The sequence below is a fragment of the Neofelis nebulosa genome, chromosome 13 (assembly GCF_028018385.1).
Source record: "Neofelis nebulosa isolate mNeoNeb1 chromosome 13, mNeoNeb1.pri, whole genome shotgun sequence".
Classification (NCBI taxonomy): Eukaryota; Metazoa; Chordata; class Mammalia; order Carnivora; family Felidae; genus Neofelis; species Neofelis nebulosa.
The window spans coordinates 65,368,998-65,390,468 of NC_080794.1; the positions used below are offsets into that span (position 1 = coordinate 65,368,998).

General features: G+C 45.9%; 1 protein-coding gene across 13 annotated transcripts in view; it reads left to right on the forward strand.

Annotated features, from left to right (window-relative positions):
* The window catches only part of GBF1 (golgi brefeldin A resistant guanine nucleotide exchange factor 1), a 122,155-nt gene that overhangs the window by 96,235 nt on the left and 4,449 nt on the right, over positions 1-21,471 (forward strand). For 3 of the 13 annotated variants that reach the window (XM_058697584.1, XM_058697583.1, XM_058697586.1), the window contains 26 exons: positions 231-285; positions 1,009-1,107; positions 3,957-4,104; positions 4,436-4,659; positions 5,200-5,368; positions 5,804-6,015; positions 6,351-6,449; positions 7,046-7,240; positions 7,486-7,675; positions 9,092-9,232; positions 9,548-9,636; positions 10,838-11,040; positions 11,456-11,579; positions 11,844-11,969; positions 12,246-12,328; positions 12,998-13,234; positions 13,523-13,616; positions 14,028-14,204; positions 14,527-14,591; positions 14,675-14,798; positions 14,995-15,066; positions 15,212-15,306; positions 15,566-15,719; positions 19,904-20,129; positions 20,889-21,049; positions 21,185-21,431. In XM_058697584.1, coding sequence (XP_058553567.1) covers positions 231-285; positions 1,009-1,107; positions 3,957-4,104; positions 4,436-4,659; positions 5,200-5,368; positions 5,804-6,015; positions 6,351-6,449; positions 7,046-7,240; positions 7,486-7,675; positions 9,092-9,232; positions 9,548-9,636; positions 10,838-11,040; positions 11,456-11,579; positions 11,844-11,969; positions 12,246-12,328; positions 12,998-13,234; positions 13,523-13,616; positions 14,028-14,204; positions 14,527-14,591; positions 14,675-14,798; positions 14,995-15,066; positions 15,212-15,306; positions 15,566-15,719; positions 19,904-20,129; positions 20,889-21,049; positions 21,185-21,431 — 3,809 coding nt within the window. Of the gene's footprint in view, positions 1-230; positions 286-1,008; positions 1,108-2,617; positions 2,776-3,956; positions 4,105-4,435; positions 4,660-5,199; positions 5,369-5,803; positions 6,016-6,350; positions 6,450-7,045; positions 7,241-7,485; positions 7,676-9,091; positions 9,233-9,547; positions 9,637-10,837; positions 11,041-11,455; positions 11,580-11,843; positions 11,970-12,245; positions 12,329-12,997; positions 13,235-13,522; positions 13,617-14,027; positions 14,205-14,526; positions 14,592-14,674; positions 14,799-14,994; positions 15,067-15,211; positions 15,307-15,565; positions 15,720-19,903; positions 20,130-20,888; positions 21,050-21,184; positions 21,432-21,471 lie in introns of those variants that run through there. The other 10 variants (XM_058697585.1, XM_058697588.1, XM_058697591.1 and 7 more) reach the window with 7 other exon arrangements.

Genomic DNA, 21,471 nt, shown 5'->3' on the forward strand with positions numbered 1-21,471 from the left:
ACTTTGCCCTGGTGACTCCCTTCTTTTTAAGAATGTGTCTGTATTATAAGTCTCCCAACTTCTTACTTTGATAAGGTTCTCAAAAGGATGAAATTAGCCTGCTTCTCTTCCTAGCTTTTCCTAAGAGACAGAGCATGCCCTGGCCCACTGCATCTTTGGGCTGTGGCTAGCATGCTGGGGAGATTTGTTGTTATCCCCAATGACAGTTCATGGGGTTCTCTATCTTGTAGGTTACCTCAGTTTAAAGAAGAACCCAAGAACTATATGGGCACCAACATGAAGAAGGTATGAGCTGCTGTCCCTCATCCAAACTTTGGTCTCTCAACTTTAGTGCTATGGGGATTTTCCTGGACACCCTTGCTTGGCAAAAACATGCTTTTGCCTAGACAGGTCTGCTTGGAATCTAAAAAATAGCTATCATTCATTTAGTGAGAAATTTATTCTTCCCCAGATACCTTTCCTTCCCCAACCTTTCCTTCCCAGCCTATCTTTGTTGACCCACCACATAAGCTGGTGAACCAGTCCTTCATGGAAACTTGGTAAGGCCCATCAGATTGGGCTAAAAATGTATGTTGATAAAAGTGAACGTTCTGCCATCCCCTCAAAGCCCAGACTTGTCAGTAGGTAGGAGGCCTAAAGAGGCTATGCCCTAAGTCCCACCATAATGCTGGATTAGAATGGGCTCACACTTGGGCTTGTCTCTGTTGATGAGACAAATTAAGCCTGACTCTAGATCAGAAGGTTCTCAAACTGATAAAAGAATGTGATCAGAAGAATGGCCTCTTTCTATTTTAAACTGAAGTCCTGAACTTCACAGACCTCTGATGAGGATTCTACTTGCAACCCTAAGAGGTTCTTCCCGTGGAGATGGCCCTTGGCTGTTTGGTGCATGCACCTGACCTTCCCTTCTCCCCAGCTCTCCATCCCTATTCCTGCCCTATGCCCTATTGGCGTGTGTCTGAATTTATTTCACTTTGTTTAAATCGTTCGTTTGCCTGTCTTTCACAGATTTCTCCATGTCTCCTCAACAAACTGGAGCTAAGTAGTGGGGAGCAGACCAAAGCCCTGAACCAGTTAGAGAGGGTACTACTCTTTAAGAACCTCAAGGTCTCTCTCCCTCTCCCTCTCCTTTCCCCCCTTTTTATTTATTTAAATGTTTATTTTTTTAATATGTAACATCTGGGTCACATTTCCATTGTGCAGAGCACAACTTACCCCTACCTAATAACACAGCACGGTTTTGGAAGAGTTGCATGTGTTTGTAGCTTTGCAGTGTTGGGAATTTCCCTGGGGGCATCTGGTTGCATGGAGGCAGAAGGAAGCTTTGAACTGGTGACATATCATGTAGTGAGCCTGGATAGAGAGCTTGGGTCCTGCTGACATCTTGCGGGCATGTTAGTATCTACCAATTTGGGGGAACTGTGAGGGACCTCTGAGCAAGCCCCTTCCCTCTTCTACCCTTTGCCTGTCTCAGAGCTGGCATATGGAGCTTAAGCACAGTCTTTGGCTCTATTTAGATACCTGAACTGGGTTTGGAGGGAAAGGATAGTCCCATCTAGTTGGGGTCTTTTATTTTTCGTAGTTAGTGTTAAAGCGTTCCTTCATTCCCAGGTTTAGGACTCTAGGTGGAGGGGAAGGAGCTGGATAACTCAAGATGGGTTCTGCAGAGATGCTCTCTGTCCCTTAAAAGTTGAGATGTAGAGGAGTTTAGGGGAGAGGTCCAAGTTAAAGATTACCCCTAACCCCATATCCCTGCTTTAGGAAGAAGAGGGAGAGAAGGAGGTATGGGCTGTCTATGTTTAGGCTGTCACATGAGTGGCATTCTGGAGGTGTGATTGTGGAAATCCAGGTCATTGAAGATTAAAAGAACTGTGTATGTGTGTGTACACCTAGGTCCCTAGGCCTGCATTCTTTTTGCACAGTGTCCATTTTCATTTATGTGCTTGACTCATCTCAAGTTGCAGCTCTCTCTTCAGTGGCTACCCTGCCTTTTGCCATGATTATTAACCTAAGACCTGCCCTTTCTTTGTAAAGCTTATACTGCCCTTTGGAAATACAAAGTTATATGGATTAGGTGTTGGAGGGTTCCATGAACAGGGAGCATAACTGTACTTTGTCAGGGCTGAGGCATTTGTGAGAATTGGAGCTTCTCATCCCCTACTCCAGCCAGGAGGCAGAGAATACTAATTGAAATGATCAGGTTGGAGCTAGTTTTGCAGAGATTAAAGAAGGAAACAGGCAGGACTAATCCTAGTGTCAGAAGGAATCTCATTGAGTGACTGGTTTCTCGGTGGAAGTAGGACCACCTGGAGTCACTGAAATTGGGAATCCGCCTAGAGAGAAAAGATATCTCACAAAAGTGGATCCAGATGTTAGTATTTTTGGACCTCAGTGACAATTGCCAATAAAGCTAGGAGGTTCTTGTTTTCCCTCATTAATCTCTTGAGCTTCTTGACTGTCTGTATGTTTGGCTGACTCTTACTCCCATAGGTTTTTTTTTTTGTTTTTTTCGTTTGTTTTTTGGGTTTTTTTTTTTTTTTTTTTTTTACCATGAACTTTCTTCAGATGAGCTTCAGTGGTTACTAGAGAGAGCATTCTAGTTCCTGTTTAACCACAGTGCTCAGAACACTTGAAGTTCCATTCTAGGCATATGACTGTAGGCATTCTGGCGATGGTGGCATAGTATAAATCCAGTGTGAGGTTGTTGCCACATTAGTAAGAGCTGGGTGTGAGGCTCAACTTTTGGACCTCTCTCCTTTCTGGGTGGAGCTTTTGGTAAGGAAGAATTATATGGTTTCTAAACAAAGGATTAATGGTTACCCAGGTTCTGGAGGGCTTGGGGGAGGTTGAAGAAGGAGGCCTATCCCCCAAATGCTAGAAGGAATTGAACAGGCCAAGGATGACAGGGTATATTCGGCCTTTAGAAAGAGGCTCTTACTTTGTTAGAGCGTTCTGATGATTTCTCGACCATTACAGTTACCCAGTCCAGGAATGGTCCCTTAGTCTAGAAATAGTATGGTATAACTGTGGAGGGACTGGTAAAGGACTGGTCTCAAACCCTAACAGAAGGCATCAGGACCAGAAAAAATGAAATGGGCTTAAATAAAGTAACTGTGAACTGAGGGTGGAGAAAATGCATAAAAATTTATATCCTAGAGTAGTTCCCACAATAGGTTTTAGAAATTTTCCTTTGTAACTAAAAGGAAGCTATAGGAAATATAGCAGGACAGAAGAAAACAGAATAGAGCAAGGTACAAGAAATCAGTAGCCTTACCATCTGAAAACATAAAACTGCATCTAGAAAGACCCAACAGTGAGACAGGAGGTCTCACTGATGTACAAAATTGGGAGCAGCAGCATGACATGACCCTCCATCCTTAACTCCAAAAATCAGCTGGGATACCACTCCTTCCTTAACTCCTTCCTTGACCACTTTGATACAAAAATTTCAGAGTCAGGGATGTATTTAGGATCTAGGCCCCGTTCACGAACCAGTAGGGAAGCTAAGAGAGTGACAGGGAAGGAATAGACTCTCATAGTTGGTTAAGAACCTAGGAGTAGAAGGCTGTGCTACAGATAGTTGAGGAGCAAAGCCCTGGAGTCCTTGTAGATCTGAAGCCTCAGGCAAAGGAACCTCTGCCCTTAGCTTTTCTGCAGGAGGGTCAGGCACCATCTACAGGACTTAAGATTGCCACCCGGGACTCAGGGAAGCAGAGTAATATGTGATCAGCTGAAAAGCAGAATGTTTAGGAGGTCACCAGGCTGACCTGTGAAATGGCAGACGTAGAAGCAAGGTTGGAGGAATAGGAATGTGCTCTGATGGTCTAGATTCTTCCTTTGCCACAGACACGGCATATAGGCTGTTTTCTAGGGACCAGTAGGAATAAAAGAAGGGAGATTTCTAGGGAAAGAGTCTTAGTTTGAGTACCAGTGCTAATGAGGTATGATATTTCCAGCTGAAAATGAGAGCAGGAGGCATGAGTGATTCATCCAAGTGGAAGAAACAGAAGAGATCCCCCCGGCCTCTGCGCCATATGACCAAAGTCACACCAGGTTCAGAGCTGCCCACCCCCAACGGAACTACCTTATCCTCTAACCTCACTGGTGAGTGCCCTGGGTTGCTTCCTCTAATTAGAATAGATAGAAGAAAACCTTCCTCTCTCAGGCATTTTAACATTGAAAACTAGTCAACTGAGGGGCTTTGGTCTTTCTGCTAAGAGTAAAAAGGGAAAACTCCAGGTCTGTTCAGACTGTGACCACTTAGCAATTCTGCAGTGACTTTGGGTTGTTATCCTTCCAGAGAAACTCTGACTACTTTAGAGACCAGTGTATGCAGAGATTAGTATGTGGTCTAGGAAAAGAGCCCCTAGTGCCATGGAGGCTATGTTTTTCCTACAGTCTCTTTTCTTCAAGCCTCGCCTACTTTGCTTGGCAGGGGGAATGCCCTTCATTGATGTGCCCACTCCCATCTCTTCTGCAAGTTCAGAAGCTGCCTCAGCAGTGGTCAGCCCCTCTACAGACAGTGGCCTAGAGTTCTCCTCCCAGACCACCTCCAAGGAAGACCTCACTGACCTGGAACAACCTGGCTCTCCAGGGTATAGCACAGCTACAGAGCCTGGCAGCAGCGAGCTGGGGATTCCTGAGCAGCCTGATCCCCAGGTATGGCTTTAAGGCCCCTCTCTAATCTTCTAGTGTAGAATTGACTTGACCCTTTTCATCCTTTATCCAGGCTTTGGTTCAAAAGAAGGTCAGGTTGGGGGCGGGGGGGGGGGTGCGGTGTAGAGTTACTTCATTATTTCTTATTTCCTAGAATCAGCTGTGCAATCTAGAAAATCCACAGCATGACTCACTGTAAGAGGTAGCTCATGGGATTTATCAAGTCTTGCATACAGGTAGTACTAGGCAAAGGGGAGGGAAATGGCCATGGCTTTGGAAGATAATGATATAAATCCCAAGCCTATGAGAGCCTCTATTGTTTCTAGAGTTCTAGTCACTTTAGGTCAGTGATGCCTCAGGAAGTGTTTTCTGAGTCCTTCACACTCCTGCCCTGAGCCATCTTGCATTGATTCATAGCTCACTGAGCTGGCCCTACACCTGCAGTCCATTAGAGACACTTGGAGCTTAAACACTTCAGGGGGGAGTAAGTTCCAAGTTGGTCTTGCTTCATCCCTCTTCCTATCGCCCTGCTGCTGGTCATAGCAGGAAGGGATTCATGTGGAAAAGGCCCAGTCAGCATCCGTGGAATCCATCCCCGAAGTGTTAGAGGAGTGCACATCCCCTGCTGACCACTCTGATTCTGCCTCTGTTCATGACATGGATTACGTCAATCCCCGGGGTGTACGCTTTACACAGTCCTCCCAGAAGGAAGGTGAGTTCTCTCAAGCAGTCTCTGCCTATTCACCTCCCCCATCCTGCCCACTAAGCATCCTGAGCCTAGATGATCTTGGACCCAAGGTGTCTGCTGTCCACATTTTCTAGTCAGGAAATGGAATCAAGCCAGGGGGACTTTGGCATGGATGGAGCCCTTGCCAACCTATACAGAGAGGGACTTTGATGAACAATAGGAAGTGAGAGGGAAGAATAGAAAGCTTGAGACTTTTAACAGAAAGTAGGGTCATCAATTCTGATTCCCTTTAGTAAGTGAGACTAGTCTTACCTTTCCAGAAAAAAAGCTTTTTTTAAAAAAATTTTCTTGAAGAGAATCACTTATTTGAAATTGCCTTGTATAATGCAGGGCAGTCCAGGCCAACTTTTCAGTCCAGTTGTTTCCTGACATTCCTACTTTACTTCTGGCTTTCCCCAGGTACAGCATTGGTCCCCTATGGTCTTCCCTGCATCCGCGAACTCTTCCGCTTCCTCATCTCCCTCACCAATCCACACGACCGCCATAATTCAGAGGTTATGATCCACATGGGATTGCATTTGCTGACAGTGGCTCTTGAATCAGCCCCTGTAGCCCAGTGCCAAACCCTGTTGGGCCTCATCAAGGATGAGATGTGCCGCCACTTACTCCAGGTAAGACTGGACCTCTAGAGGGTCTCTGAGCCCTTGGCTATTTTCCACGGTCTCTCAGGGACCAGGGGGAGCACAAGGAGGTTTGGTTGATTGGTGAAAAGAGTATAGGATCCAGAAAAGAATCTCCCTTCCCAGTTGGCCAGTGGTCATCATCAAGAGGACTCTACTAGTTCTCTGGGGACTCTGGCAGCCAGAAAAATATAGGAATGGCTAGATATAGTTTCCTTAGAGTACAGGACCTTAGTGGCAACTTCACAGAGTTTATTATCCTACTTTTCTCTTGGTTGAGCCATAGGTTCAGAAACCTAATGATTTAACCCTACTCTGATCTCCAGCTACTCAGTGTAGAGCGACTAAACCTTTATGCTGCTTCCCTGCGGGTATGCTTCCTACTGTTTGAGAGCATGAGGGAGCACCTCAAGTTCCAATTGGAGGTGAGTTTCTTGAACTTGGATAAAGAAAAAATAGCAAGATATATAGCATCTTTAGTGGGGCCAGCTCTGTCCTGCTGCGGGGATGGGATTTAGGGGCTCCTAAAATCCTAGAGAGCTATTAGCCTCTGTAGTTTGGTTCCTTGGCTGTCCTCTTTGGTGGAGAAATTAAAGGGAGCCCAGAGAAAACTGGTTGGCTATAAAATGAAAGAAGCCAAATATGAGGACTGGTGGACAACCTCACTATGAGTGGGTACAGGTTTTCTGCCCAGCAGTTCCTCTGCAGCACAGGCAGGCAAGTCAAACTGGCTTTGCCACTAAGTTGCAAAAAGGAACTCTGAATAGTACCAGGTAAGGCTCCCATAGAAAGCACAAAGAGGGCAATAGGCAACTTGTTTTTGGATCAGGCATAAGGTAGAGAGCCAGGCCTCCCCCAATGTAGAGGCCAAAGAGAAGGACGGAATGTCTTTAAGGATATGTTAACGCATGCCTCCTGGCTGGGCGTCTCCTTCTTGTATTTAATGTTTTTCCTGTCTAATTTTTCTCTTCTGTCTTGAATCCTTATCCCACTCAAATGGCTATTACTGGGTTATTGCCAGATGTACATCAAAAAGCTTATGGAAATCATCACTGTGGAGAACCCCAAGATGCCTTACGAGATGAAGGAGATGGCACTGGAGGCCATTGTGCAGCTCTGGCACATCCCCAGCTTTGTCACTGAGCTCTATATCAACTATGATTGTGACTATTACTGTTCCAACCTCTTTGAAGACCTCACCAAGCTGCTGTCCAAGGTGCTGAGCATTATTACTGTCCTCTAGAAAGAAGGCTCTATTAAGGAAATCTCTTCTGGTGGTAGTGAGCATATTATACACGGGCGGGGGGGGGGGGGGGGGGAGGGGTGCAACACTTGAAAGCTGGGGAACTGGAAGAAGAAAGGCATTTTCTCAGGGCAATGCAGAAGTTATAGGTGGTTTCAGGATTTTTGGAAAAAGATAAAGTATTAACCTCAAGTCTACTGAATCTGTTTACTTTCCAGAATGCCTTCCCTGTGTCTGGTCAGCTCTACACAACACACCTCCTCTCTCTTGATGCCCTGTTAACAGTGATTGATAGCACTGAGGCCCATTGCCAGGCCAAAGTCCTCAACAGTCTTACCCAACAAGAGAAGAAAGAAGCAGCTAGACCTGGCTATGAGACAGTAGATGGCATCCGAGAAGCCAGCAATAGTGAGAAGCATTTCTTTCTTTGAGGATCCCTGGGTTCTATGCTTATCATTTCTCTACTCACCAAATCCTCTCTCCTTATATCACTTCCACTGGGGTCTCTCCCAGTTCTATGTTTCCAGGATTTGGTGGTTTGAATCATAGGCTAGGCAGGCAGGTTCTCAACACTCATGGATTTGTCCTTTTCTTCTCCACACTTTGGCTTTCATTTAATAATAATAATAAATTATTAATTAATATAATTATTAATACTAAATATAGTAATTATTTAAATTTATTTATTTAAGTATAGTTAACACACAGTGTTATGTTAGTTTCAGGTGTACAGCATAGGAGAATTATTTATTTATGGGGGGAAAGAGAACCTAGATTAAAGGATATAGGACTTCTGTTCCTGAGAGCTCCAGGCCCTACTGTCCCCCACCCCAGTATCTGCTTCTACCCTAATTAATCTTCTCTAACATCCCCTTGAGACTGAGGTTGCAGATGACCAGAGAATGAGACTGGGTAATCTCTATTAAATTATAGAATCTAGGGTTGCCTGGGTGGCTCAGTCAGCTCAGGTCATGATCTCGCAGTCTGTGAGTTCGAGCCCCACATTGGGCTGTGTGCCAACAGCTCAGAGCCTGGAGCCTGCTTTGGGTTCTGTGTCTCCCTCTCTGTCTGCCCAAACCTCACTCATGCTCTGTCTCTCTCTCAAAAATAATAAATAGGGGTGCCTGGGTGGCTCAGTCGGTTGGGTGTCTAACCTCAGCTCAGGTCATGATCTTGCAGTCCGTGAGTTCGAGCCCTGCATCGGACTCTGTGTTGACAGCTCAGAGCCTGGAGCCTGCTTCAGATTCTGTGTCTCCCTCTCTCTCTCTGCCCTTCCCCTGCTCATGCTCTGTCTCTCTCTGTCTCAAAAATAAATAAAAACATTAAAAATAAATAAACTTAAAAAAATTTTTTAAATAATAAATAGACATTAAAAAAAAAAAGAAATATATATATATATATATATATATATATATGGGGCTCCTGGGTGGCTCAGTCAGTTAAGCGTCCGACTTTGGCTCCCGGTTCATGAGTTCGAGCCTCATGTTGGGCTGTGTGCTGACAGCTCGGAGCCTGGAGCCTGCTTCTGATTCTGTGTCTCCCTCTCTCTCTGCCCCTCCTCCACTCTCGCTTGCTCTCTCTCTCTCTCAAAAATAAATGAACATTAAAAAAAAATTTTTTTTAATTTAAAAAAATAAATTATAGAATCTAATGCTTAGCTAACCTGACTACTTGTTTGGGATTAGGTTTGTCCTATTCAGGGCTGGTGACCTATGTGGGTCTATGTGGGACCTAGGCAGGTCTCCTTGACCTGGGACTCAACTTCTCCTATAACTCTGTTTGGCTTCCTACCCCATCTTCATTTGTCTTCTTCTCTCTTACCAGCTGAGAGAGCAGCCAACGACAGGAAACCTGTAGGCATAGCCCCAGATGTCCCAGGCCTACATTTACCAGGTGGAGGGCGGCTGCCAGCAGAACACGGGAAGCCAGGATGCAGTGATCTGGAGGAAGCTGGTGACTCTGGGGGTGGGTACTGGGTATCCATGATCCTCAGCCCCCTCAACTGGAGGGTCTGGTAGAGAGCAGAGGGGTGGGGTGCACAGACACCCTAGGGCAATATGTGGGTAAACCTTGGCTGCTCACCCATGCCCTCAAACCTGGAGAGAGGAAATAAAATGTTTGGAGCCCTAGAAGATAGGATTTGTAGGAAGACTGATGAAGACAAGAAAATTTCTGAGTCATTCTCCTTTTTTACTAGAGTATATTGGCAACCTTTCTAAAAGCCTGGGAAAAGAGATCTTATGGGTATTTTCTTCTCTTCCACCCATCTCCCATTCCTAGCTGACAAAAAGTTTACCCGGAAGCCACCTCGATTTTCCTGTCTCCTGCCAGATCCACGGGAACTGATTGAAATTAAAAACAAAAAGAAGGTATATATAGCGCTATCTCCAGAGCTTAACCTCTGCCTGCCTCTGTCTGGGTGTCTTTTGTAGGGTTTGTGTCTCAAAGGATAAGGGAGAGTAGCAGCTCATTGAATGGTTTCCCAAAGCTAATCTTTGCAGTTTTTTGGGACTTCAGCAACCCCCCAGTCTCCTTTGAAGACCTTCACTTCTAAGCCTTGTAATTAAGCATACCCTATTGTGTGCCTCTGGGCAAAATCTGCCCTAGGTGACAGCTAAGTGTTACTGGTGGTAACAAAAGCCTGGGACCTGGTGTCATGTTGTGTCACTGGAGGTTAACTGGTCATCTCAAGCTCTGGGGTGAAGATTGGCAATGAAAGGAAATTGACATTTATCTGCTGCTTTAATAAAATTCAAATAACTCTGTGTGTGTGTGTGTGTGTGTGTGTGTGTGTGTGTGTGTGTGTATTTTAAAACAAAGAAAACCTCTCTTTTAAAAAAGAAATGTTTATTTCTGAGAGAGAGTGAGTGAGCAAGCATGCATGTGGCAGGGGCAGAGAGAAAGAGGGAACAAGAGAATCAGAGGGAACGAGAGAATCCCAAGCAGGCTGTGTGCTGTCAGTGTAGAGTCTAACATGGGGCTCAATCTGACGAACCGTGAGATCATGGCCTGAGCTGAAATCAAGAGTCAGACACTTAACTGACTGAACCCCTCAGGAGCTCCAAGAAAACCTTTTTTTCCTCTTATGGTCAGCCTAAATGACTTTGGTTTATGTGTCCCCTTAATTGCAGGGCTGTGACTAGACAGATAAAAAGTGGAGTTATCATCATAGTTAGTTCACCTTGTCCTTAAGAGCTGGGAAACCAAAGTAAGAAGAGAAATCCAAGCTAGGCTGTAAACTGATGCCAGGATGGCTGTAAAACTGGAGAGAAGAGAACCTCCTCTAATCTCTCTTTTACTTTTTCCTGATCCCCAAGTTGGTGAAGGGCTGTCCTATGCATCTTGGGAATTCAGAAATGAGTGAAAAGGAACTCCTCAGCCAGTTCTAATTAGACATGAAGATTGGGGAAAGCTAGAGTCGGTATGGTCCAGCCTTAGTTTTGGAGTCACTTAGAACCACATCCTAGGAGCCGGTTAGGTTACCAACTGTGGACCATGATGGAGCCCAGCCTGGCCTTGTCTGGTTTAGGAGCAGAGCATCTTGTGACACCTCTGGTATTTCTCCTCCAGCTGCTAATCACGGGCACAGAACAGTTCAATCAGAAACCAAAGAAGGGGATCCAGTTTCTGCAAGAAAAAGGCCTCCTCACCATCCCAATGGACAACACAGAAGTAGCCCAGTGGCTCCGAGAGAACCCTCGGCTGGACAAGAAAATGATTGGAGAGTTTGTGAGTGACCGCAAAAACATTGACCTGTTGGAGAGCTTTGTAAGGTGAGGAAGCTGTAAGAAATGGGGGACATAGGTCACATACTCTTCCTCTTCCCATGATTTATGTCTGTTGGACTTGAAAGTGTCTCCAGCAAGATAGCTTTGGGAGCCATTCCATTCTGCATAGAGAGCATTGCAAAGGGATGGAACAGGGTTACTGAGCACAAGGTAGGTTATGGGTTCCAGTGGATGAGATTTCCAGGCAAGAACTCACTGATGTGGAAAGGACTAAAGTTAGGAGTTGTCAGATTCTACTCTGTGTTAAAGATGACCAGGAGATAGAGATGACCCCTTTTCCAGAGACTTGAGCCTCCTCTGTTCTAGTATAAGAAGGTTAGAGGGACTGGAGCTAATAGGGAACCCAACATTTGCAGCTTATATATCTTTAGTCTCTTCATCCTTCTTCCTTTCCCTGTAGCACCTTCAGCTTTCAGGGTCTGCGGCTGGATGAAGCTCTTCGTCTCTACTTGGAAGCCTTCCGCTTACCTGGGGAAGCACCAGTCATCCAGAGGTTGCTGGAGGCATTCACAGAGCATTGGAGGGTGAGTTGAATGGTAGGGCCTGAGCCCAGCATCCCAAGTTCATTTGACTGAGGGTTTTTATGGCTCCTGCTGCTGTCTCCTTAGAAGGCTGAGAGCAGCATCAGTGAGCTTTCTATAGAAAGGCCAGCTTCTGTTAAGGAGTTGGCAAGAGGTTGGCAGATTTCTTTCTGGGAGCCCTACTCTACCTAGCATTGGCCAGTGGGTTGGTAGTAAGGGTTTGGCCAGAGAAGGGCATTGACACAGATGGGGTCTTTGCTTTTTCAGAATTGTAATGGCTCCCCATTTGCCAATAGCGATGCCTGCTTTGCCCTGGCCTATGCTGTCATCATGCTTAATACTGACCAGCACAACCACAATGTTCGCAAACAGAATGCACCCATGACTCTAGAGGTAAGTTTGGATCCCAGCCAAGGCAGAGAGGGTCCAGCACAGTTTTGGGGGTGTAGCAGGAAGGACATGGGATTTCCAGTGGGTGCAATGGACAGAGTCTGTCCAGGGGAATTAGGGAGGGCTGACCAATCCAAGAGAAGAACTGTGTTAGGGAGGTGGGTTCTTTCACTTTCTGTTTCCTGAGTCCTATTTACCATAGACCCCGGAGTTCTTTGGGGGGGGGGGGGGGCTTCAGCATTCACACATGGGGGGAAATGCTTATTGGCCTGTCTTTAGGAGTTTCGCAAAAACCTAAAAGGTGTGAACGGAGGCAAGGACTTTGAGCAAGACATTCTGGAGGACATGTATCATGCCATCAAGTAAGTATTTGTGGAAAATAGTTTGGCTTTCTATTAAGCAGAAGCACACTGCTTCCTTTTCCAGATTTTAGAGTCACAGCAGACTTCAGTGATTCATATGCCCTGGATTCAGCCTTGAGACTCAGCTGGGCAGCCCCTTCCTTCCCATTTTTTCCTTAAAGAAACCTGAACAACACTAGAGCTCTAGGATTCTGAGCCAGGATCTAAACTGCCCCTGCTAAGTAGAGTATCATGGGCTCATTTTCTGAACCCAAAGCAGCTGGGTTTTCTTGTCGAGCTCACAGAATGCATTCTGAAGCTGGTAGAGGACACAAGAGGGGCTCTGGAGGGTGAGGTTTGGGTCAGAAGTCAGAGATGGACACTTAGGTTTTTCACTGTAAATCAGAAAAGATAGAAATGTTCATCCTGTCATACCCAGAAAGAATGTGAGATCTCACTAGAGGACTAAAGGCCACAGTTAGAGACAGGGCTTTGAGATTATGGGGGATTATTGGACACTCCCTTTTTTTCTCCCTGGTCCCACTGGTGAGTAGGAAGTAGACCACTGAGCTGCAGTTTTGGTGACCTCTCATTGACGGATTGAACCAGTATGGGCCAAACCTCTTGTCCTAGTTTGGAACCAGTCAGGTTCACAGCAGTGCACCTACTCTTTCCTTTACCTCTGGACAGGAATGAGGAAATTGTGATGCCTGAAGAGCAGACAGGCTTGGTTCGGGAGAACTATGTGTGGAATGTGCTGCTTCATCGAGGTGCCACCCCAGAAGGCATATTCTTGCGTGTGCCTGCTGGCAGCTATGATCTTGACCTCTTCACCATGACCTGGGGCCCCACTATTGCTGCTCTCTCTTACGTCTTTGACAAAAGCCTTGAGGAAACAATCATCCAGAAAGCCATCTCGGGCTTCAGGTAGTTCAGCTTTGGCCTTGGTCTTGACCTCCTCCCACCTCTCTGAGTTAACATGGTTGCCTCCATGCCTTTCAGACTCCTGCTCTTAAGTTTCTTAGAAAGGGATTTCTCTTGAGTGTTTGGAGGGAGTCCGAAGCTTGAGAAAGCTCAGTCTTAAACAAACTCAAGAGTAGAAGGTTTCTTCCTGGAACTGATTGGGGAAGAATCCCAAGTAAGCCTCCTCAGGGACTTGGAAGGGCTGCCTGGCCTTCCAGTGACTCACTCTGTTTCTGGGATGTGACATTACAGGAAGTGCGCCATGATCTCCGCCCACTATGGCCTCAGCGATGTATTTGACAATCTCATCATATCTCTGTGCAAATTCACAGCTCTCAGCAGTGAGGTGAGCAGCGGCAAGAACTATGTACTTAGAGTTCCAAAGGAGGACCTCTCTTTTAGTCATGGATCTATCCTTATCTGTGGAGCTGTTTTCTCTCAGAGTATTCCTTCACTCCCTCTAGACTACAGCAGCACTTAGGCCATTTCTGTTTCACACCCCTTAGGATGAGAATAATGTCACCTCATGTATTGTAACCCCTTAGGATGAGAATAATGTCACCTCATGTAATTGGGATGGGAGAGGAGATACATCACTGGGGAAAGCCTTATCCAGGTTAGCCCTTCCGACCAGTATTAGGAGGGATTGAAGCGTAGCAAACAGAAGGGCCCTCAGGGAGCCATAGGCAGAGTCCTAGAGATCTTCTTTCTAGATATTTACCAGACCCTAAGCCTTTTCTCATCTTCTTTTTTTTAGTCTATTGAGAACCTGCCTAGTGTGTTTGGAAGCAACCCCAAAGCCCATATTGCAGCTAAGACGGTATTCCATTTAGCCCATCGTCACGGTGACATCCTGCGGGAGGGCTGGAAGAATATCATGGAGGCCATGCTGCAGCTCTTCCGGGCCCAACTGCTACCCAAAGCTATGGTGGAGGTAATTCTTATAGGAGACTAATAACAAGGCAAAAGCCTGTAAACTCTGTGCTATCTGTGTATTGAACTGGTTGAAAGTAGCACTGGGCCTGATGACTGCTGAAGCTTACCAAGAACACCTCAAATGTGAGACCACAGATCTTGGGTGAAGGGATAGCTATAAATGAAGGCTGGTATAAACCATTGCCGGTCACCAACTGTAGGGGGTCTAGTCAGTAATGTGGGGCAGTGAGCTTCAGGAAGAAAGCCAGAGAACTTTACATGGAGGAGCAGGAAATGCAAAGGGCACATGGAGAGAAATTATTCTTGGCCTGATTTTCCAGGTAGAAGATTTCGTGGATCCCAATGGCAAGATCTCTCTACAGAGGGAGGAGACACCATCAAATCGGTGAGGGCAGATCAGAGGCTAAAGGCTTCGGGAAGGGAAGGTCAGAACTCTGGAGCTCACCAGGGCTTGAACTCTTTCTACAGAGGAGAGTCAACAGTGCTAAGCTTTGTGAGCTGGCTGACACTAAGTGGTACTGAACAGTCTAGTGTGCGAGGCCCATCCACTGAGAACCAAGAGGCCAAAAGAGCAGCCTTAGACTGTATCAAGGTAACTGGCCTGCCTACCCCTGGTAAACAAGCCTAGATCCCTCCCTACTAGATAGATGCTGCCCTAGGAACTGAAGAGTAGAATCACCCAGGACTTGTGGCCAGAGCTCACTCCTACTCTCTCTCCCTACCTCTTGGGAATATTCTCTTCCCTCCAGTGCTTGTCACTGACCCCCTCTCTCTCATGCCCCCTCTAGCAATGTGACCCAGAAAAAATGATCACAGAAAGCAAGTTTCTTCAGCTGGAGTCACTGCAGGAGCTCATGAAGGTACAGAATGAAGAGGAAAGAGAGATGAAAGGGCTGGCTGTGTCTAGGAGGGGAGGTGGGGACAGTGATGTTTAAATGCCTTAATTTCTGTCAGGGCAGGCCCAAGGGGCTGGTTTCTCTATGCTTTCCTGCTGTTCTCCTCTAGGCTCTAGTCTCAGTGACACCAGATGAAGAGACATATGATGAGGAGGATGCTGCTTTCTGCCTGGAGATGCTGCTGAGGATTGTGCTGGAGAACAGGTAGAAGGCAGCCTTTAGGCAGGCCTCATACTGGGCTTGTGCCAAAGGGATGGAAGACTGGAGCCATCTTGCTGAGTGGGCTCTAGGGGCAAGAAGCACATGAAGCTGTAGACAGTGGAGGAGAAGCTTGCTCATTATACCTGCCTGCTTAGGGTATAATAACCAATGAGCCCTGAAAGGCTTAACCTGGATCTAGAAAAGAGACTTATTACCTAGTGGCCTCTCCAACTGAAACTGTCCTCACCCTTATGTTCCTCAGGGACCGTGTGGGTTGTGTGTGGCAGACTGTTCGAGACCATCTGTATCACCTATGTGTCCAGGCACAGGATTTCTGCTTCCTTGTGGAGCGGGCAGTGGTGGGGCTGCTGCGCTTGGCCATTCGACTGCTCCGCAGAGAAGAGATCAGTGGCCAGGTAAGCAGAGTGCAGCTGGGAGGGCAGGCAGTTATGCAGGGGACTAAAGCCACAGTGTCCGTTATGGGTAATGCCCGAGACAGAGAGTAAGTACATTTAGTGCTCCATAGCATGAGCCCAGTGACCTGTCACAGGGCTGGAGGAAATCTAACAGCTGGCATTGGGGATGAGCCTAAGCTGGTCCTTAGCATCTCTGCAGGTTCTGTATCTGCTCTGCTCTGTAGGGCTGGATGGTTACTGCCTTGTGGCATTCTCAGCCCTATACCTGGTTTCCTGGTTCTCATGCTTAGGACCCTCCTGAGATCTCTTGGCTCAAGTATAAAAGACAGCCAGCATAGAACTAATAAGTGACTTCAGCAAGGTTACAGGATATTAGATTAACACAAAAAATTAATCACATGTCCAGATACTAACAGTGAACGTATAGAAAATGAAACCAAAAACACAATATTTACAAGTGCTTCAAATAAAGTGAAATACTGAGATACACACCTAACAAACATGTATAGGATCTGTATGCTAAAAAGTATAAAGTTCTGGGGCGCCTGGGTGGCGCAGTCGGTTAAGCGTCCGACTTCAGCCAGGTCACGATCTCACGGTCCGTGAGTTCGAGCCCCGCGTCAGGCTCTGGGCTGATGGCTCGGAGCCTGTTTCCGATTCTGTGTCTCCCTCTCTCTCTGCCCCTCCCCCGTTCATGCTCTGTCTCTCTCTGTCCCAAAAATAAATAAAAAACGTTGAAAAAAAAAAAAAAAGTATAAAGTTCTAATGAAAGATATCAAAGACGATCTAAATAACTGAAAAGGCATACCATGTTAATGAATTTGAAGACTCAGCATAGTAAAGATGTCAGTTCTCCCATAAATTCATCTGTAAGTTTAATACAATGGAGAAAATCCATGAAAATCCCAGCAAGGTTTTTTGTAGGCCTAGGCTTTTTTTTTTTTTTTTTTTTATAAATTTTTTTTTTTTCAACGTTTTTTATTTATTTTTGGGACAGAGAGAGACAGAGCATGAACGGGGGAGGGGCAGAGAGAGAGGGAGACACAGAATCGGAAACAGGCTCCAGGCTCTGAGCCATCAGCTCAGAGCCTGATGCGGGGCTCGAACTCACGGACCGCGAGATCGTGACCTGGCTGAAGTCGGACGCTTAACCGACTGCGCCACCCAGGCGCCCCAGGCCTAGGCTTATTTTAAAATTTAGATGGAAAAACACAGGCCCTAGAATGGCCAGACATCTTGAGAAAGAAGGAAGAGGGAAGAATCACTCCATCTGCTATTAAGGCTTACTGTATAACTGCAGTAATCAAGACTGGTATTTGTGGAGAGACAGACCCATAAAGCAGTGGAACAGAAGAAAGAACCCAGAAATAGACCCACACAAAGATGCTCAACTAATTTATTTTCAGCTTATATATTTAATCTATTTTGAGAGAGAGCAAGCATGCACGTGAGTAGGGGAGGAGCAGAGAGAGAATCCCAAGCAAGCTCCATACTGTCAGCACTGAGCCTGATGCAGAGTTCGATCTCACAAACTGGGAAATATGACCTGAGCCTAAATCAAGAGTCAGGCGCTCAACTGACAGAGCCACCCAGGTGCCCAGCTCAACTAATTTTTTTTTACAAAAGTGCGAAAACAATTCGGTGGAGGAAGGATAGCTTTTTCAGTTGCTGGAACAATTGAAATCAGTGGGTGGGGAACAAACAAGTGAACCTTGACCTAAGTATTATACCTTATAGAAAAATTATTTCAAAATGAATCCTAGAGGGCACCTGGGTGGCTCAGCCGGTTAAGGGTCCAACTTTTGATCTCAGCTCAGGTCATGATCTCATGGTTCATGAGATCAAGCCCGGCATGGGACTCCATGCTAACAGTGCAGAACCTCCTTGGGATTCTCTCTCCCCCTCTCTCTGCCCCTACCCTGCTCATGCTTGTGTGCGCTGTCCATCTCTCTCTCAAAATAAATAAACATTAAAAAAAAAGAATCATAGATTTAAATGTAAACTGTAGAAGTATGAAACCTTTTTTTTTTTTTCTAAATATAGTTAGGCTAAGTAATTTGGGTTTTTTTATTAAACTTTTTTAATGTTTATTTCTTTTTTTTTAAATTTTTTTTTAACGTTTATTTATTTTTGAGACAGAGAGAGACAGAGCATGGAAGGGGGAGGGTCAGAGAGAGAGAGAGAGACACAGAATCGGAAGCAGGCTCCAGGCTCTGGGCCATCATCAGCCCAGAGCCCAATGCGGGGCTCGAACTCACGGACCGTGAGATCGTGACCTGAGCTGAAGTCGGACGCTTAACCGACTGAGCCACCCAGGCGCCCCGATGTTTATTTATTTTTGAGAGAGGCAGAGACAGAATGCGAGTGAGTTAGGAGCAGAGAGAGAGGGAGACACAGAATCGGAAGCAGGCTTCAGGCTCCGAGCTGTTAGCACAGAGCCCGACACGGAGCTTGAACTCACGAGCTGTAAGATCATGACCTGAGCCAAAGTCTCAGGTGCCCCAAAGTACCAAACCTTTAAGAAGAAATACAGGAGGGTATCTTCAGGAGGTAGGCAAAGTATTCTTAGACTTGATACCAAAAGCACAATCCATGAAAGGAAAAATTGATAAATTGGACTCTATCAATATTAAAACTATACTCTGTGGAAGCTAATGTGAAAAGGATGAAAAGATAAGGAGCATATCTTTGCAAATTACATATCTGAGAAAAGACTAACATCTAAATAAAAGAACTCAAAATACAACAGTAAGGAAACAATCCAATTAGAAAATGGGCAAAAAATATGAATAGACATTTCACTGAAGAAGATATACAGATGGCAAATAAGCACATGAAAACACTTAAATGATGTTCAACATTACTACCCCACAGGGAAATGGAAATTGAAACCACAATGAGATATTACTACCCACCTACCACAAAGACTAGAGTAAAAAATAGTGATATTACCAAATGCCGGCAAGGGTAAAGGTCACTCATATATTGCTGATGGGAATGTAAAATGGTACAGCTCCTCTGTCAGCAGTTTCTTCATAGAACTAAATATGCAGTTACCACACAATCTAACAGTTGCACTCTTGGGCACTTATCCCAAAGAAATTAAAGCCTACTTTCTCATAAAAACCTATTCATGAATGTTCATAGAAGCTTTATTTGTAATAGCCCAAAACTGGAATCAGCCCAAATGATTTTCAACAGGTATAGTTAAACTGTGGGACATATGTCCTTAAGTCCTTAAGACTGTTCAGTAACCAAAGCAACAAACTATTGATAAACACAACAATTTGGATGAATCTCCAAGGGATTATACTGAGTGAAAAAAAGCCAATTTCAAAAGGCTATATATTATATAATTCCATTTATATGACATTTTTGAAACGACAGGATTTTAGAAGTTATGAACAGATTGCCAGGAGATAGGGATGGGGGCAAAAAAGAGGCAGATGTGTTTATAAAAGGGCAACAACACGGGGAATCCTGTGGTGGTGGAACTATTCAGCATCTTGACTAGCGAAGGCTACATAGACCTAAAATTAGGTGACTAAGTTGACTAAGTGACTTAGGTGACTAAGAACCTAATACACATATGAGTAAAGTAAAACTGGGGAAACCTGAATAAGATCAGTGGATTGTATCAATGTCAGTATCCTGGTTATCATATACTATAGTTTACGTAACGTTACCATTGGTGTAAATGGGGCAAAGCATAGAAGAGATCTCTCTGTGTTAGGTTTTACAGCTGCATATGAATCCATAGCTCAATAAAATTTTTAATTAAAAAAAGCCTGGGGGCGCCTGGGTGGCTCAGTCAGTTAAGCGGCCGACTTCGGCTCAGGTCACGATCTCACGGTCCGTGAGTTCGAGCCCCGCGTCGGGCTCTGTGCTGACAGCTCAGAGCCTGGAGCCTGTTTCAGATTCTGTGTCTCCCTCTCTCTCTGCCCCTCCCCTGTTCATGCTTTGTCTCTCTCTGTCTCAAAAATAAATAAACATTAAAAAAAAAAAAAAAAATTTAAAAAAAAATAAAAAATAAAAAAAAATTAAAAAAGACTGTAAAAAAGAAAAGACCAGCAGCAGGACCAGTTGGGTCCTAGCCAAACCATCCTCACTGGCCTAAGAAAACTGGTGGGAAAGGAGACTAGACAAGAAGCTGTGTGCCCACTTCCTGCTTCCCATCCACCTAGGTGCTGCTCTCCCTGCGCATTTTGCTACTAATGAAGCCCAGCGTGCTGTCCCGAGTCAGTCACCAGGTAGCCTATGGGCTCCATGAACTCCTTAAGACCAACGCAGCCAACATCCACTCAGGTGATGACTGGGCCACCCTCTTCACGCTACTGGAATGCATTGGCTCAGGCGTAAAACCTCCAGCTGCACTGCAGGCCACAGCCAGGGCTGATGCACCTGATGCTGGTAAGCCCTTTCCCAGGGAGACCCACATTGGCAGATAAACAGTTATGGCCCCAGGGGTTGAGACAGGAAAACAAAATACAGGCTATTGCATTTAGCAGATTAGACACCCCTGCCATCTGCTTCCAGAGCTTCCTGTACCCACTGGCCTTTCCCCAGCACCCATGGGTTAAACAGCATGAAAGCTAGTAGGCAATATAAACAGCTATAATACCAGGCTTCCTACTGTCCTGAGGACTGTTTTATCAGAAACTATGTCCTCACCACCACCCGCACCCCCTGACAGCTGCTACTAGATACCATCAGGAGCCCAAATTAGCCTGCTGCCACATTTGGTCAAGAGAGAATCTGTCCAGGGGCATCTGGAAGTCTCAGTCGGTTAAGCATCTGACTCTTGACTTTGGCTCAGGTCATGATCTCACAGTTCATGGGATCAAGCCCCATGGTAAGCTCTGTGCTGACAGTGCAGAGCCTGCTTGGGATTCTCTCTCTTCCTTCTCTCTCTGCCCCTCCCCCACTCATGGTCTGTTTGTTTCTCTGTCTCTGTCTCTTTCTCTCTCTCTCCCCAAATAAATAAACAAACTTAAAAAAAAAAAATCTGTCCAGACCATCCTCCAGCCCTCTGATGACAGGGTTGAAACTAAGCTGGACCAAGAGAGAGGAGAGGCCAGGCTTCAGCACCTACTTCTCAGAACTGAAATCATCCCTCATCCCAGTGTCCCCCTTTCCACCCTGACTCTGCCCTTCTCCCTGCTGACTCAGGGGCCCAATCAGACAGCGAACTCCCATCCTACCATCAGAATGATGTGAGCCTGGACCGAGGATACACTTCTGACTCAGAGGTCTATGCTGACCATTGTAGGCCTGGCAAGATCCACCGATCAGCCACAGATGCTGATGTGGTCAACAGCGGTTGGTTAGTGGTAAGTGAGCATACAGGTAGTGGGTGAGTCTTCCCTCCTTGGCCTGTGGGAAAGATTCCTGGTCCTCCAGCAGGACATCTAGGGGGAAGATCAGGCTCAAGCCTGGGTTCCCAGCAACTCTTGTGTACTTTACAGGTGGGGAAGGATGACATCGATAACTCCAAGCCAGGTCCTGGGCCCAGCCGGCTAGGCCCTTCACCCCTGGTCAATCAGTACAGCCTAACAGTGGGGCTGGACCTTGGGCCACATGACACTAAGTCCCTGCTTAAATGTGTGGAATCTCTGTCGTTCATTGTGCGTGATGCTGCCCACATTACACCTGACAACTTTGAGCTCTGCGTCAAGACTCTCCGCATCTTTGTGGAGGCCAGTCTGAATGGCGGTGGGTTACCCAATGAAGGGGCAGTTGGGGAGTAACCATG